Below are 16,137 nucleotides of genomic sequence, written 5' to 3'. Positions count from 1 at the left end.
ATTGTGTGCTAATTCTGCATACCTCAGAAGGATATTGATATCAGAGCACCACGATATTTCATTGCCTAATTCTTAAAATTACCAGACCACAAAAACAAAAAATAATAACCTATAAAATCAGGAGGAAAAGGGCATACGTGCATGTATAGGATGTAAAACAAGTCACTGTATTTATGAAGTGAAGGGTTACTTAGTCCAGTAAAAAGATGCCTTTGACTGTAGTGCATACAGCCAAGGCTTTCAGAATATGATAGTAATTCAACAAGCAAAAGTATTTATTTTAATATTTCTAGATTTCATTATGTTATTTAAATGTCAGGTGTGAAGAGAAAAAGGCAATACAATACTATAGTTAGCAACACACAATAAATCACTTCAAGCCACCTTTCTCCGCTGAAATGCATGGATTATTTGCCATGCCAAGTTAAGCGGCTGCCAATTGCCCTACCTTGTCATGTCACACTGTATTTTCCAGTACATCCTCGGGGAGACAAGGTTTATAAATGCAAGAAAACCATTCCTTCAACGTGACAAATGAGCTTTCAGAGAAAACGTCGAATGAATGGGAATGAAGATAAATCTGACATAATGGCTGGGTAACAACCTGTTTGCTGCTGACACCAGCCATCAGCTTCTACATTTTTTAGGGGAAACGCATTCTCAAAACAAAGGATTTTTTTTAGGGATGGGATAACAGTGGAATAGGAGGTTTCGGTTAAAATACAGCGAAGGCTTTGAGAAAGAAAAGATAAAAGTTCACTTTAATGAAGGAACAGTGAGTTTGAGCATAGCTGATCTGGCAACCCTTATATTGATTTTATTATGAGGTTAAGCAGTTGTCAGACAGCCCACTACCCAGAACACACTCCCAAAGTGGAGTTTATTGACAGTGCTGGATTAAGTTTGCTATGGTGAAATATCTTTCACATTTAATTGCATTATTTGGTGATAAAATGTTTGGGCCTGGACTATGACACCATATATCAACCTGCCAGAGGAAAAACTTTCTTAAAAGAACACACCTTCTGAGGCTCATATGATTTTAAAGTGCAACAATCAACAAACAAAATAACTTTACTTTTATTGTACTGGGAAAAACTGATTTCCACACAGAGCAAGAATCGTCCTGTATGAATTTTTATTTCTCCACTTCCCACAATCCTCACTCAGTAAATTCTATGTTTTGTTGAGACAAAGTACTTAGCAAAACATAATTTCCTTTATTTTTAAAAGGTCGCATGATCGGTCTGAATTTGGTTCACCTGTTATTTTCTTGCCGAGAGCATCACTTGAATGCCAAGACTTTAAACTCTGCTGCAGATAAACCTGGGCTTCAAGGTTTCATTTTGAAATTACATTGAAAAAAGTGTTACGTTGTGGAGAACAGAGAATTCCATTATATGTCAATGGAAATGCAGTGATTTGTATTCCCAATATGGTTTTTGAAAGCAGCAAACCTCAGCCATGTAACAGATAGTTACAGATCAAATCTAGCCCCTGTCACTGTGTGTAATCTCTGTACTGTGAGTGTTAGAGGAATCACCACCTTCTGCTGTGGTTCAATTTCTCGTCAATTTAGAAATGAAATGAAAAAAAAGCGCATTTTTAGGAAACTATATCACTGCATTTCACAGGTTTTCAAAAACCATTAGACTGATGATGCCATAAAATAGTGTTACTTACATTTGCTAAAAGAAAAAAAGATCTCTGAATAATTTAAGGGATAATGTTTAAGGTGGAGGTGACACTACTAAGCCTTTTTGAAGCTGTGGGTCTAAACCTTATGGTTGCTTTTGATTAACATGCAAAGACTTAACATGTTAAACCTACAAGATTACAGACACATACTTTCAAGCTGAATAGCTGATGCTAGCTGGAACTTAGTGGATGTAACCTTAATTTTTACTAAACCCCTTATCAAGTGTGATGTTTTCCTCAGTAACTACAAATTCCCGTTTCTAGGTATTGCATCATTAAAAGTAAATTATTTCAAAGAAGAAACTAAGACCTTTAACTTTCAAGTACCTTTGTTTTTCCCCAATAAAGGAAAAGCAACTGCCGAAGTCATAAAACATGAAATGGACAATGAATACATACATCAAAAAATAAACAATCCTGTAAGAATTATTTTTATGTTTTAAAACTATTTTCCATGAGCTGATAAAGGGGTTTGTTTTGAAGAATAAAGTATTCCGATTTTTTTAAGTCCATGTAGTTTTAGTAGTTAGGATAGAATACAATATGTTACAAGATTCTACGGTCAATAATTAAAAATAAAAATGATAAATGCATCAGCTGTTCATTTGAGACAATGGGGGAGTTTACATGCAGTGTTTTCATTTAGCCTGAAAACCCGGGAGAATTAGGTTTGCGGCCAAAAAATAAACGGCCCCAGAGAAAGACAGGGTCAATCCCAAACACTTGAGTAAATGACGTAAAAATGACAAAAACACATGAAACACACACCCATTCCCACATGTAAACCCATGTTTAATTCTGCATTAGTGCCTTTATGGTGAGGTGTAGTTTGTTTGCCATTAGGTTATTTATTTATTTTACATCATTGTAAAAATGTATGTAAATGCTCATTATTTCTTCAGCAGCCCCGTTGCAAACTCAAAATGACGGGTGACAGAGCCTTCAGTAGCACTGCTCCAGGGCTGTGGAAGGCACTCCAGAGGCTTTGAGTAGCACCCCTACACTTGATAAGAAATTTCTTAAAACTCACCTTTTTAAAAAAAGTTTTAAAAACTTGCTACTACAGTTCCTTAAAATACTTAACCTTTTTTGTATTGCTTGCTCCCCTATATTTCCTAACCTGCTTGTTGTCTGTATGTTTAAACTGCTGCTATTGTGCTGCTTGTTGTATTTTTCCTTGTAGTCTGCATGTTTGAGTTGCTACTGTTTTATTGCCCATTTTATATTTTTTCTGTGTTGGTTTTGATTCTTGATTGATGTGTAGCACTCTGGGTATGAGAAAAGCACATTATAAATAAAATGTATTATTATTATCATGAGTATCATTATTATTGCATTTGAGGACGTAAAGGACCAATGTGCAATGTCCTTTTCGGATGACAAATGACATGTTGGATCCAGTGTACAACGGCCTTTATTCTCGCATAAACCACCCTTTGTTATTTTCCTGCAAAAACAGCACGAGAGCTGTACGTAGAGCTAATTTACATATTAATTAACTCCTTTGCCCTTAATTTGCATGACGTCAGGTAAACAGCACCTCGTCCCGAGTGCAATATACTAAACCCATGTAAACCCCGCGAGGGAGAGGGTCATTTCAAACTTGATTAAGTTCACACACCTAAAGATTTAACCAAGTTTGATCAACTGTGATCTTTGTTTCTCTAGGCTGAATCTATGTTCAACCAACTGGAATATTATTGACAGATAGTTTAACGAAAAATGTGTAATCCAATATAAATGAATCACTGATTAACCATCTCGGATAAAGGAAGTGGGTATTATTTTTACTACACCTGTACATGTGTAAAGCACCCTAAACATTTTAATTAAAAACAGGATTCTTTAAGAAGTTGGGGGGGGCAGGTGCTTAGCAGTTCCAACACACTATTCTCTATAAATCTCAGTACTTTGTTTTCCTATTTTACCAATAAATACTATTTAAACGGTATCTAATATGTAGAGTGCAGTCTATATGAGTAAACAACTTCACATGTAAACTATGACCCTGAGACCAAAATACAATATAAGGAGCCTCTGTATAACATTTTTCAACTGAAGCTGACAAATAATAAATGTAACAGTAAATATTTGCAAGACACTGGAAAAAAAAAAAAGACAGTACTTTCACCTGGATTTGACCTGCTCAGAACATGACCTTTCCTGATTAAACCCTGGATTACTGTTTGGATGAAATACGTAACCCACAATGAAAGCTAGCATGCAGCTGCTGCTCAGCTGGGTTTGTTTTTCTTTTGAAGCAGACAAATCCCCCAAAGCCAAAAGGGTTAAATGCAACACTGACCATGCCCTCACCTTTCCCAAAGGAAAAATACAATTTTAGAAGAGTTAAAAAGTATTTTACAAATACATGGAATGAGCTTCACTAAATACAGACCCTCATAAATTAACTGGTTCAAAGTAGAATATACATAAAGTAATCATCACTAAGAATATAAGAATCATGTAAAACAAATCTAAACACTGATTATTCTAAAGTGTCTGCTCAAGTGAATTAGTGCATTAATGCAACAGTATTTAAGCTTCCTGTGTTACTGTATTGCATATCTGTGAAGTGAATTGCATTGAAATGAATTCCATTAACATGGAGTTATCAGGCTGTACAGTAATAAAGGAAATTGTAATTTTCCCCACCACTTTAAAACAAAAATCCCCAGACAAAAGTGGAAGAGTCTGGGGCTTTTCTGAGAAAGCAGCTAAGTCAACAGAAAGTAATGAGATCTTATTTACCCAGCTGTTAGGAAAACATTAGGTGCTTGGGCCCTAATTTACCCAGCTGCGTTTCAAAACCTCAGCCAAAACTATTTTTACCTTCACATATTCATCTCTAAAGATTTCAACTTAACTGATAACCAGACAGGAAACCAGTTATAATAAGACAGGAAACCTAAAAAGTTACAAAACAAGACACATACTATTTCTCCCAAGGATGCAGCAACCATGTGAGTGACTGGGGCCATGTATGGAGACACAGAGCTGCCGAGCAGGGACTTCACAGTTTCATAGGTGACAAAAAATGCAGCCGCTGAAATTAAGCAGAACCATTTTGTTTAGGACCAATTAGTTAAATTACAGCAATTAATTAAAACGCTGGCACTGCAGAGTCTGCTCTTGTTGCGGCTATGGTTAAGAATTCATCTTGCTCCTCGATATGACCTATGAACAATGGACTCTCAGGCCAAACCCTTCTCATGAACAGACCCTTTTGTATTTATTTAATGAGATACCACGCACAGCTGGTTTCCATTTCAAAAAATGATTACACACTCTTAACACACTATATGGTTGCCTTCATTTTCATAAGCATATCTAAAGGGTAGAATATAGTAATTATTTATATTATATATTGCCAGGTACTAGTAAAATCAGTTCAGTTTCACTTTGAATTGATCCTTTGTGGGTTCTACTGGATTGAAAATCGGCTGATTGGTGTGCAGGTCCTCAGCAAAATGAAGTCTCACCATTAGGAAAAGAGCCCAGAGCCGCTGAAGGGACACCGGCATAGATCCCCCGGAAGCCCCCTGCTTTATAAAAGCCTTGTTGACTCTGCAGTCTGGTTTTAATGGTATCCAGTGGGAATAACGTCAGGTCCACACACATCCCCGCACAGCCACCAGCCTAGGGATAGAGACAAAAACATAATCTATTAGAATTCATATTTTCATTTTGACTCTGAATTTGATGCTTGAAAACAATCAATACAAGGTCTTCTGAGGGGCCGTATCAGAAAAAGCCTGCAGTCGGAGCACGGGATGAGCCCACTCACTCAAATGGGGGCTACTGCGGTGGCTGGAGGGCACCTGTAAGTTCTTGGTGTCATTAGGGGGAGTAATGTCAATCCTCCAAGCGGGTTTTGCACAGTGGCCTCACAGAGGGAAAGAGTTTGGAGGGCTACACAAGACACTTTTCATGAGACATGTTGTGTTTTTGGTGTGAGCGCTGGCATGGGGATTGCAGCAGCAACCAGGATTTAACAGTTATTGGTCATTCTAAAATGATGGTTATATTGGGGTGGGGGGATTGTGTACACTATATTTGAATGTATCCATATTTATACATATACTACAACTATAAGAATAGTTGTAGTAATAATCTGCAAAAATCTATTAAGTATTTTTTAAACATGCAGAATAAGATGTTTTGGGAACATTTGTGCTTAAAAGGTGTATATTTGCTTTTCTGATAATGTAATGCATACATTTAATATTAGCATACCCTTTAGTCAAAGATCGATAACTGCAAATAATGTAGGCGTAGGTGGACATCAAACATCGCTCATGTCTATAACTACTTTTGTGAGTTTGATCTGTTCAAACATGCAAATGAATGCTGTTGTTGAATTGTATATGGTTTGTTTTAACCATTCTACTTTTCATTTAATTTGTGTTTGTATCAGCCTTATTTCACTTTGAATTCTTAATATTCTAACATACTGAGCCAAGGCAGGGAGAGACATCATTGCTTTCAATAGAAGACTCCATGTCCTGCTAAGGAAGGACTTTCCTTGTTACACTTAGTAAGAAAACTAACGTGCTTTATTGAAAATAATCTGTTAAAATAGTACATTAGCACAGCATGATTTTCCATTAATTATTTTATAAATTATGTGCCGTTTTGGGACTAAATAAACATACGCATAGATCACAACAAATTGATTATTTCAGTCAATGACTTTTAGGCTGAACAAAATCTGTTTAATACAATAAAGTGCTCAATATTTGCATTCTTTTAATATACATTATATGTTAATGGTATTTCAAATGTATTAAAATTACATAAGTAAAAATAATGGAAAATACTATTTGAGTATGCATACCACAGTGAAGCTTTAATCAATAGGATAATTGCTGTTTTAATGCCATTTTGCATTAATCGATTCTTCAGGTCTACCTACAGTACATCAGTATTCGTGTCCAACTGAAGGAAGACAAATTAAATGTAAACTGCTTTAAACCCAGAGAGTAACTAATTACATACTAAGACTTCATGTAGATTAAAAATGACTTTGAAAATCTTAACACATTCAATTTTAAAGCAGCTGCTGCTGCTGGATTTAAGATTTTTTTTTTTTTTTTTTTTCCCAATATATATTTCTGAGCTTTAAAATTAAGTTAATGTTAAAATATTTATACATACTATGGTATATAAACAGAAAGGGATTTAAACACATTGCAAAACAATCTATTGGCATTGGGGTAATCACAAACAAATCTATAGTATACATAAATATGTACATTTGTGTGTGTGTATATATATATATATATGAGAGAGAGAGGTCTCAGCAGCAGTGTTCATCAGTGCAGTGCTGGTTGAAGGCTTCAACAAGATGTTTGCACTGGTTTTCGATTTACAGAATCTCTTTTCCAGGTCAAGCCAGCAAAGTTGTGATTTAATCTTTCCATCTTCCATAGGGTCACGTCTTTGTCTTTTTTCATTTCTTGGGTTACATTCTACAGCGTTTTTTAGTCCATCTTTCGCCTGTTCTTTATGTAATTAGTCTGGCTGATATCATCATTGGAAGAGTGAAGATTTTAAAATGGCTATCACATATTTTGTTTTGTTAATATTATTATTTTTAAGCATAGACATGTGTTGAAGCATATTCAAAATAAGTCTCTCCAATCTTGTGATTTCCAGAAGGAAATTATTTGTCTTGCACTTTGAAGATAAATTAATTTACTAGATGCATCAATGATTAAAACAAATACATTTCTATAGAAAGCTTTTTCATAATATAATTCCCCCATTGTCTTTATCCCGATGTGACACCAGCCTCACTTTCAAGGCAAGAATTGATGATTAGCCCAGTGTAATCAATAATGAATTCCCAATTTTGCTACAGAATTGACCTTGATACAATCTTCCAATCCCCCTCATCCCCACCTTTCCTTCACTATGTTAAATGGTCCCCCAACACACACACAAAAGTGCAAACTTTCCACTTCTCAAATGTACAGTGGCTCTCAAAAGTATTCACCCCCCTTGGACTTTTCCACATTTCATTGTGTTACAACATGAAATCAGATTGGATTTAATCAAACGTTTTTGACACTAAGTGAAAAATATAATCTGCAAATTGTTCTAAATCAATTACAAATACAAAACAGAAAATAAATGAATGCATCACCCCCTTCAGTCAATATTTGGTAGATGCACCTTTTGCAGCAATTACAGACATGAGTCTATGTGGATATGTCTCTACCAGCTTTGCACATCTGGACACAGCAATGTTTCCCATTCTTCTTTGCAAAATTGCTCAAGCTCCATCAAGTTGGATGGGGACCTTTGGAGAACAGCAATTTTCAACTCTTTCCACATATTCTCAAATTGGATTGAGGTGCAGGCTTTGACTGGGACACTACAGGACTTTGACCTTTTTGCCATTCCAGTGGGGCTTTGGCTGTATGTTTGGGGTCATTCTCCTGCTGGAAGATGAATCTTCTCCCAAGTCCCAAGTCTCCTTGCACCAAACGTAGCACTTAGTGTTGAGGCCAAAAAGCTCTATGTTGATCTCATCAGACCATAGAATCTTCCTCCAAGTTTGGTCTCAAAGTCTCCCACATGCCTTCTGGCAAACTCTAGCCAAGATCTGATGCAAGTGATTTTCAACAATGGCATTCGTTTTGCCATTCTCCCATAAAGGCTACTTTTTTTGAAGCACCCAGACTATTGTTGCAGTATGCACAGTGTCTCCCAGCTCAGCCAATGGAAGACTAACTCCTAGTGTTGCCAAAGGCCTCTTGGTGAACTCCCTGACTAGTGCCCTTCTCGACCGGTAGGGCTGGGTATTGCCTACAACCTCACGATACGATACATATCACAATACACATTGATTTTGAATAATGACCATGTCCTACACATAATTTACTACAACAGTTGTTCTATATTATTGTGTATAAAGCGAAGGCAAAACCTTAAAGATCACACAACTTAAAACACTTAAAATTCAGGCCCACAGAGATCTTAAAAGTAAGATAAAATATTCTGTTTCTAAACCCAGTTATTAATAAATGCAAATAAAATATTATTTAATTTTTAAACTCTCTTATGCTTTTAATTTTTTGATGCAACAATAATATTCTGGTTTCACTTGACATTACGTGCACTTCTATCTGCTGTAAGAATGTCCACCTGACATATCAGTTCTTTTATAAAAAAAATAAAAAAATAAATACATAAAACTGTTTTAACAAACTTAAAAGCGGCCTGGTACTAGCTAAGGCTTAATATGTTTTCAGATTTTTGTGCAGAAACAGTTGATCAACATGCTCAGGTTTCAAAGCACTTCTCTGGGCTGTAACTATGTCTCCAGCAGTGGAGAACACCGGAGTTGTTTATTATAAAGATGTTGAACTAACAATTTTTGACATGAAAGTTTTTTTCAAAAAATTGTATCAGATCCTTACAAAGATGTCTTTTTCGTCAAAATACGTGCTTCGGTTTTCTTCCGGGCAGCGCCACTGCCTCAATTGGAAGAGGCGGCACCGGAGGGGCGTTTCTGTATGTCACGACCCTTACACCAGCGCAACTGGTAACGGTCATTTTGCATGCATGTGCGCTGCTCCACCAATGGGATCGGTGGGATTCAGCAGAGCTGTGTCACAATAACTGGACCACTTTGCTTCCAAGGTTCCGAGTTACATTTCAGTAACACACATTATATATTTATAATATACACCGATCAGCCATAACATGGCTGTAAGTTGCGAGGTGGGGCCTCCATGGATCGGACTTGTTTGTCCAGCACATCCCACAGATGCTCGATTGGATTGAGATCTGGGGAATTTGGAGGCCAAGTCAACACCTTGAACTCGTGATTCATCAGACCAGGCCACCTTCTTCCATTGCTCCGTGGTCCAGTTCTGATGCTCACGTGCCCATTGTAGGCGCTTTCGGCAGTGGACAGGGGTCAGCATGGGCACCCTGACTGGTCTGCGGCTACGCAGCTCCATACGCAACAAACTGCGATGCACTGTGTGTTCTGACACCTTTCTATCAGAACCAGCATTCACTTTTTCAGCAATTTGAGCTACAGTAGCTCGTCTGTTGGATCGGACCACACGGGCCAGCCTGCGCTCCCCACGTGCATCAATGAGCCTTGGCCACCATGACCCTGTCGCCGGTTCACCTCTTTTCCTTCCTTGGACCACTTTTGATAGGTACTGACCACTGCAGACCGGGAACACCCCACAAGAGCTGCAGTTTTGGAGATGCTCTGACCCAGTCGTCTAGCCATCACAATTTGGCCCTTGTCAAAGTCGCTCAGATCCTTACGCTTGCCCATTTTTCCTGCTTCAAACACATCAACTTTGAGGACAAAATGTTCACTTGCTGCCTAATATATCCCACCCACTGACAGGTGCCATGATAACGAGATTATCAGTGTTATTCACTTCACCTGTCAGTGGTCATAATGTTATGGCTGATCGGTGTATATTATATAAATCAATACACAGACATGTATCAGCAATTAATCAGATTTGTATTTTAGTTTTAAATAATTGTATGGTGTGGAATTGACGTTGTTTTGGCTTAATTTGAAAACATTTTTGTTGTTTCTTCTCAGATGTTTTGGATTATTATTGTATTGAACGCGTGTTTTGAATAAACCGCAGTATAAAGTCTACATGCACAGTGCTCTGAGGCAGTACACTTGCTGTGTGGTCCGCCGTGTGGACACACCGCCTCTTATTTTCACCCTCATAACTGCCAAGTCCCAACCGATTCGCTTAACAGAACTACAGATATGTAATATAGACAAGCACTTGGATATATCATACAAGTGTCGGCTATGCGCGGATTGATTTACATTTTTTAAACATGAGGTAAATGGAATAAATGTGGTTTTTATTTATTGATATTGGGCCGTTTCAATAGCGCATTCAGACCCATACTGGTGAAACCCTCTACTTTAAATTGATATGCAGTTTATTTGTCAAATCATACTTCTAGTAGTGGGACTTTTCACTTAAAGGAGGGGTGCGACGGGCGGCCGAAATGGCTACTGCAGACATTGAGTATATTGATGCATCAGTCATGTACGATTGATTGAATAGCAAGTTATGATAATCCGAGAGAGTGATATACATGTTTAGTTCTCCCATTGAGGAAGAAATGTGCATAGGTATGTTTCTTTTTCAAAACTGCCGTATCGATATAGTAGCATCTGCATCGATGCGCGCATCAGCAAGCAGTACGTCACGATATATTGCCATATCGATTTCTGAGCACAGCCCTATCGCCGGATAGTCCGCTTTTGTGGACGGCCTGATCTAGACAGATTCACAGTTGTGCCATATTCTCTCCATTTCTTAATAATGGACTTTACAGCTAAATCAGATGCGTCATAGCAAAGGGGGTGATTACTTATGCATTCAATAATTTTCTGTTTGTAATTGTAATTAATTTAGAACAATATGCAGATTATATTTTTCACTTTTACATTATGGACATTTTCTGTGTAGATCAGTGGCTGAAACTCCTGATTAAATCCATTCTGATTTCATGTTCGATGAAATGTGGAAAAGTCCAAGGGGGGTGAATACATTTGAGAGCCACTGTAGATGGCCCTACAGAGCCCCATGGGGCAGTGAGTTTTTGTTGTTGTTCGTTTCGTTACTTTATTGCGAAAATATTGCAGTGCCTTGCATTACAATAACTATTAAATACAATGCATGCGTACATACATACATATACATAAAAAACAACTATACTAACAATTATATGATTGCTGAAGTTGTGGTATTACCGATTACTTGTATATAAAACTATTGATACGAAATTTGTATTGAATTGCAAATTTTCACTTTATATGTACTGTAATGTACAAGCTCACAACGTAATGTGTATTTTTTAAAACGCCTTCTTAATCAATCTTTAGCTAACGGGGGGATATATACATACATTTTGAATAATCTCATTATTTCAAACACTAATTTCCACAAAAGCATTGGATTAACACTGCATGGTATGTTTACAATATAAACCTGTTGTGGTACACACTAAAAACCTTAGCAAAAGGGTAGTTTAAAACATATATTTACCAGAAGTGATGCTGTAAATTGCCTCTTCTCCATATTTCGGGCTGAAATGGCAGGTCACAGCTGATATTTATATGCAGAACATGTTTGTCAAGGGGGCCGCCATGTTGCCGTGGAGCGCAGGAGAAGTACATCCGGGGTACAGGTCATAAATGAAAACTCCACGTGTTCTTTGTAGGGCGGGAAGCGCAGGCAGGGGAGGCGCGGATAACAGCAGTGCGGTGCAGTTTCGCTGTGCTGTTGCTTCTGTTTTCATGCATTGTATTGAAAGGATTGCACTGAGCAAGCATGTAGCCAGATCACTTTTAACGAGCTGACGAAAACGAACTTATGTCTTTGTCTTTTCTTGTAAAGATTACCCAGCGCCCACCAGCGATCACCTTATCCACGACACATGTGCATGTAAGTGTCTGCAGTTATAAATATGGTCTACATTATGTCAAACGAAAGTACAACCGAAGCAAAACTAAGTACAAGCAAAACAGATAATCACATAAACATACATTTTTTATTTTTTAACAACAATATTGTGGTTTAATTCCGACCACAGATGCATGAATTCTTTAGAAATTGGTCTGAATTGAACCTTTACATGTCATCAATAAGTTAATTATACACAGTGATTACATGGATGTACCCAGAAATTATTGATAGAATAATAACTACATAAATAAGTCACTGCTCCTGCTGAAGTTTAACCTTCACATCAACTTTGTATTATATATTCCAGCTTTGTCACTAGGCGTCAAATTGTCAAAAGAGAGCAACAATGTTAGGCTACCTTTCCCGTTTGAGATGGGAGAAACCTTCAGACCTGGTTTTATGGCTGAGTTGAAGACCTCTTGGGAAATATAGCTGTTACAAGACAGGTTGTGCCTTTGGTTGTGTGAAAATGTGAGATGAGGAAATGCTATTACTTGTGCCTGCTTCTGAGTGCCAGGAAGGCAATGAACAATCATCTCCACCTGACATAAGATGTAACAAAACCTATCTTCATGTCTCCTTGACTTTAATTTTAAAAGGCACTTGGAATGAAAAGGGCCTGTTTTGTCTTGTCTTGGAGATAACCTTACATTTCTGATAACCTTTAAAAATCTGTTTATTCAGACACACCGTTACATATTATTCAAATATATTGGAGTATCCAGTCCTTGTCTATCAATAATTTGACTCTTCATTTTTTTTTTTGCTTGAACAGTGAAACCTTAGGAACCAATAAGACTGGTATTTTAATGCAAAATTGCTTGCTTTCAAAATTGTATGTATTGCTTATAATGTGTAATGATGGATTGTATTCTATGCAAATAAAAATAACATATTGACTTACAGAATCAGCACAAAATAACAACTGCATATCTTAAAATATATTAAAATAGTAGTAGTAGTATCTGGGTTATGTCATGCACATGTACAATTAAGTACTGGGTATATATTACCCAGTTCTCCCCCCACATCTACAATAGTAGCTTTTAATTTAAACACATCCAGTATGAACAACAGATACATGATACATTTCATACATGAGGCAATCTGCTAAAGTTTTCATGCTGCTTTTACTTTCAGGGGCTGTGTAAAGAGAGCTTGGCCGTTTAAATGAGAAAAATGAAGGTGTTTGATGTTTTGTAAAGTGTTTTATCTGCCATTTTTATCAAAACAGACTCAGCCTTTGTATTTGTGTGATATGACATTTAATCTGTGCCACTTATCACCTACTTTGCTTTGGGAATTAGTTTTTTATGATGTAATTTGAAGGTGCAGTTGCTGGCTGTGTGGATCTGTCTGTCTACTGATTGCAGCGGCTCGCTCAGGCCAGCCTTCTCCCACATCAAAGCGTGACAAAGACATGGCCGCAGATTACTACCCAGTTGTGTTACAGCCCCAGATAATTACAGCTCTCTACTATGGCACGTCTCTGACACAAGTACTCCGAAGAAAGGTGTCTGAGTGACAGTGTCAATTATTCCGTGTCCTAACTGTTTCATTTGTCCTGTGCAGATGAATTATGTTTAAATATTACATGGTATATAAAAATACATTCCATCCAAAATGTTTGTTTCAGAGCTACAGATTGCAACTCTAAATTCAAAATATATGACGTAGCGTATAGTACTTCATAATGAAAATCATGATTTGATCACATTAAAACGATGATGACAAAATAACGAAACAGAAGGACTGAGCAGATGTTGATAATTATCTGAAGGGAGGATCAATAGACAGTAAATCAAATAATTGCTTGGTTTCTCGCCTAACATACCTTGAGTTTTCTATTCAATCTGTGTTTGCGTTGTGTGTTTTTTAAGCATGTTACATACTTCTGAAAGCATGCAAGCTGTTTTATTAAACCATAAAGTAGTGTTTTATGTTTGCGTTCTTCCTTGGGATCTCTTTGTTTGGAGGCTTTTGTAGTCTCCTCAGCCATTTTTCACTGTGCCTGGTGTGCCACTTCCAAATATGCTCTGTGGCATTGTGGCTCTTTTATTTATCACCTCCTGTCAAAAGAGCAGCAGTTCTCCATTAGGAGGGCCACAACCCTTTATTCATCTGAGCTACAATGATGTCTTAAATGAGCAGGCCCTGTTTGACGCCGTGTGCCCAACATTCATCTTCTTGATATGTCGCTCACAGGGATCCCTTTGGGCCTATGAAACCAGCTGTGGGAAGAAAGAGATTGGCTTTTGTCTCTTCCTTTCTGTTCTGTAATGTACAGAGAGCAACAATCCAGTTTGTTTACTCCTCAAGGTACCGTATACAGGCTGGTGTGCAGTACCTGAAACCATTAGTTAAAAGTTGTAGAAAAAATTGAATATCTGTCAAAATATTATACCCACACGGTTGATATTAATCTACACACTGGACGTTGTAATGTTTTGGGAAAATGGTAATACTTTAAAACCTTTGTAAAATATTTTAAATCATGTTTTAAAGACATTTCTTTCTTTGTGATTTTTTTTTTTACATTGTTACAGAAGCAACTAATACAAATAAAAAACATAATTCTTAAGTAATGATTGTTGGGTAAATTAACAGATATGTACCTTATATGATGAACAAGTTTATCAATTTACCTGCAAATGTAAATATCACTAACACACTTTAAACTTTAAATCAAACAGAGGTGTTTATTTTTGTGTGGTGCTTAGGAATGCCTAACATACTTGTGGATTATGTTCATCATAAAGTCAATAATGATTCCTGTGATGTGTTGATGAACATTTCTTTCTTAAAATACCCTGACATTTTAAGTTTTAAGATTGAAACAAGGTCATGTTGTCCTTCTTTGAAAGTCATTATAATACTAATTACATTTCTTGTTCCTTGCCTAATAATAGTACTATCCACAGGTCAGCCAATTTGTGCTGAATTGATTTAATCTTATGGGCAGGATTGATTTTTGTCAGTCTGTTTCAGTGATGTTTTCATCCTCCAGTACTAATCAATGAAGTGAGAAGGTAATCTATCATTCTGTCATATCTTGTTTTCTGCTTTGTTGTTTTTGTTGCTTGTACATCTTACTGGATTCTGTGTGAAACCCATAATGTTTTAGCCATCTTTTAATAAATATGGACTCATTACAGTTTCAGTATGGTGCTTAAATTAACTTGTTTCAGGGATAATTGTTCTTCATTCTCTGTCGTTTTGGTTGCTTTTTCTTTCGCAAATCCTCAGAATGTTTTCCTTTATTACAATTACTAGTCCTGGAATAAATTAGTATTAAAACAATCTGCAATCTTTAGTTCTGAGTCAGAGTGACAAATAGCAGGTTAAGGAGAAATTACACAAGTGATATATCTATTTTGTGTTTGTAAAACAATTTGGTAAAGCAATCGTATTATCATTTTAGTTACCAAAGTGTGTGTGTGTCTGTTTGTGAAGTGTACGCTTTTGGTTATTTAATCTCTGTAGCCCCCTGGTGGATTGGCCATGAAGTGCCAGTGTGAGTGAAATAAAAAGTGAAGTTTATACAATATAGTGTCAGAATGACAAAAAGAAAATAATAATTTTGAAATATAAAACTGTGTGTTAAAAAATCATGACTGAATGCATCTAAATGAACAATTACTTTTCTGTTTCTGTTTTTTTTTCTGTTCTCTTCTACAGCAGATTGTACACAAATGAAAGAGAATGCCATTTAGCACTGACTTCAGTACAGGGAGACGAAGCAACAAAGTACATTTACCATATGTAAGGTCAATCAAAATCACCTGACGTCTCTATAGATTTGCAAAGAGCAGCATTGATCTTGACCCACTCAAAGTGTGATCCTTGAGATAAAAGTAAATGGCGGCAAAGAAAACTTATTCGCTGTCAGCAGCAAGTCAGCAAAGGCCAATTCTAGCCTGCAGGCTGTCTTTGAAAAATGAAGGGTAAAGAACTG

The 16,137-nt window shown here is 36.9% G+C and overlaps 1 protein-coding gene and 1 long non-coding RNA gene across 6 annotated transcripts in view; one reads left to right on the top strand and one right to left on the bottom strand.

Annotated features, from left to right (window-relative positions):
* Positions 1-11,897, bottom strand: part of slc25a26 (solute carrier family 25 member 26) — a 60,156-nt gene extending 48,259 nt beyond the window's left edge. For all 5 annotated transcript variants that reach the window (XM_066698013.1, XM_066698012.1, XM_066698011.1 and 2 more), the window contains exons 1-3: positions 11,763-11,897; positions 5,181-5,337; positions 4,635-4,744 (exon numbers count right to left, since the gene is read on the bottom strand). In XM_066698013.1, coding sequence (XP_066554110.1) covers positions 4,635-4,744; positions 5,181-5,337; positions 11,763-11,795 — 300 coding nt within the window. In that variant the 5' untranslated portion in view covers positions 11,796-11,897. The remainder of the gene's footprint in view (positions 1-4,634; positions 4,745-5,180; positions 5,338-11,762) is intronic.
* Positions 11,898-11,951: 54 nt separating this feature from the next.
* On the top strand, positions 11,952-15,336 carry LOC136735143 (uncharacterized). The gene is made up of 2 exons (XR_010810771.1): positions 11,952-12,161; positions 12,490-15,336. It is a non-coding gene; the product is annotated as an uncharacterized LOC136735143 (long non-coding RNA).
* Positions 15,337-16,137: the final 801 nt, after the last annotated feature.

Source organism: Amia ocellicauda, chromosome 3 (assembly GCF_036373705.1).
Source record: "Amia ocellicauda isolate fAmiCal2 chromosome 3, fAmiCal2.hap1, whole genome shotgun sequence".
Lineage (NCBI taxonomy): Eukaryota > Metazoa > Chordata > Actinopteri > Amiiformes > Amiidae > Amia > Amia ocellicauda.
This window is presented reverse-complemented; position numbering and strand designations above follow the sequence as displayed.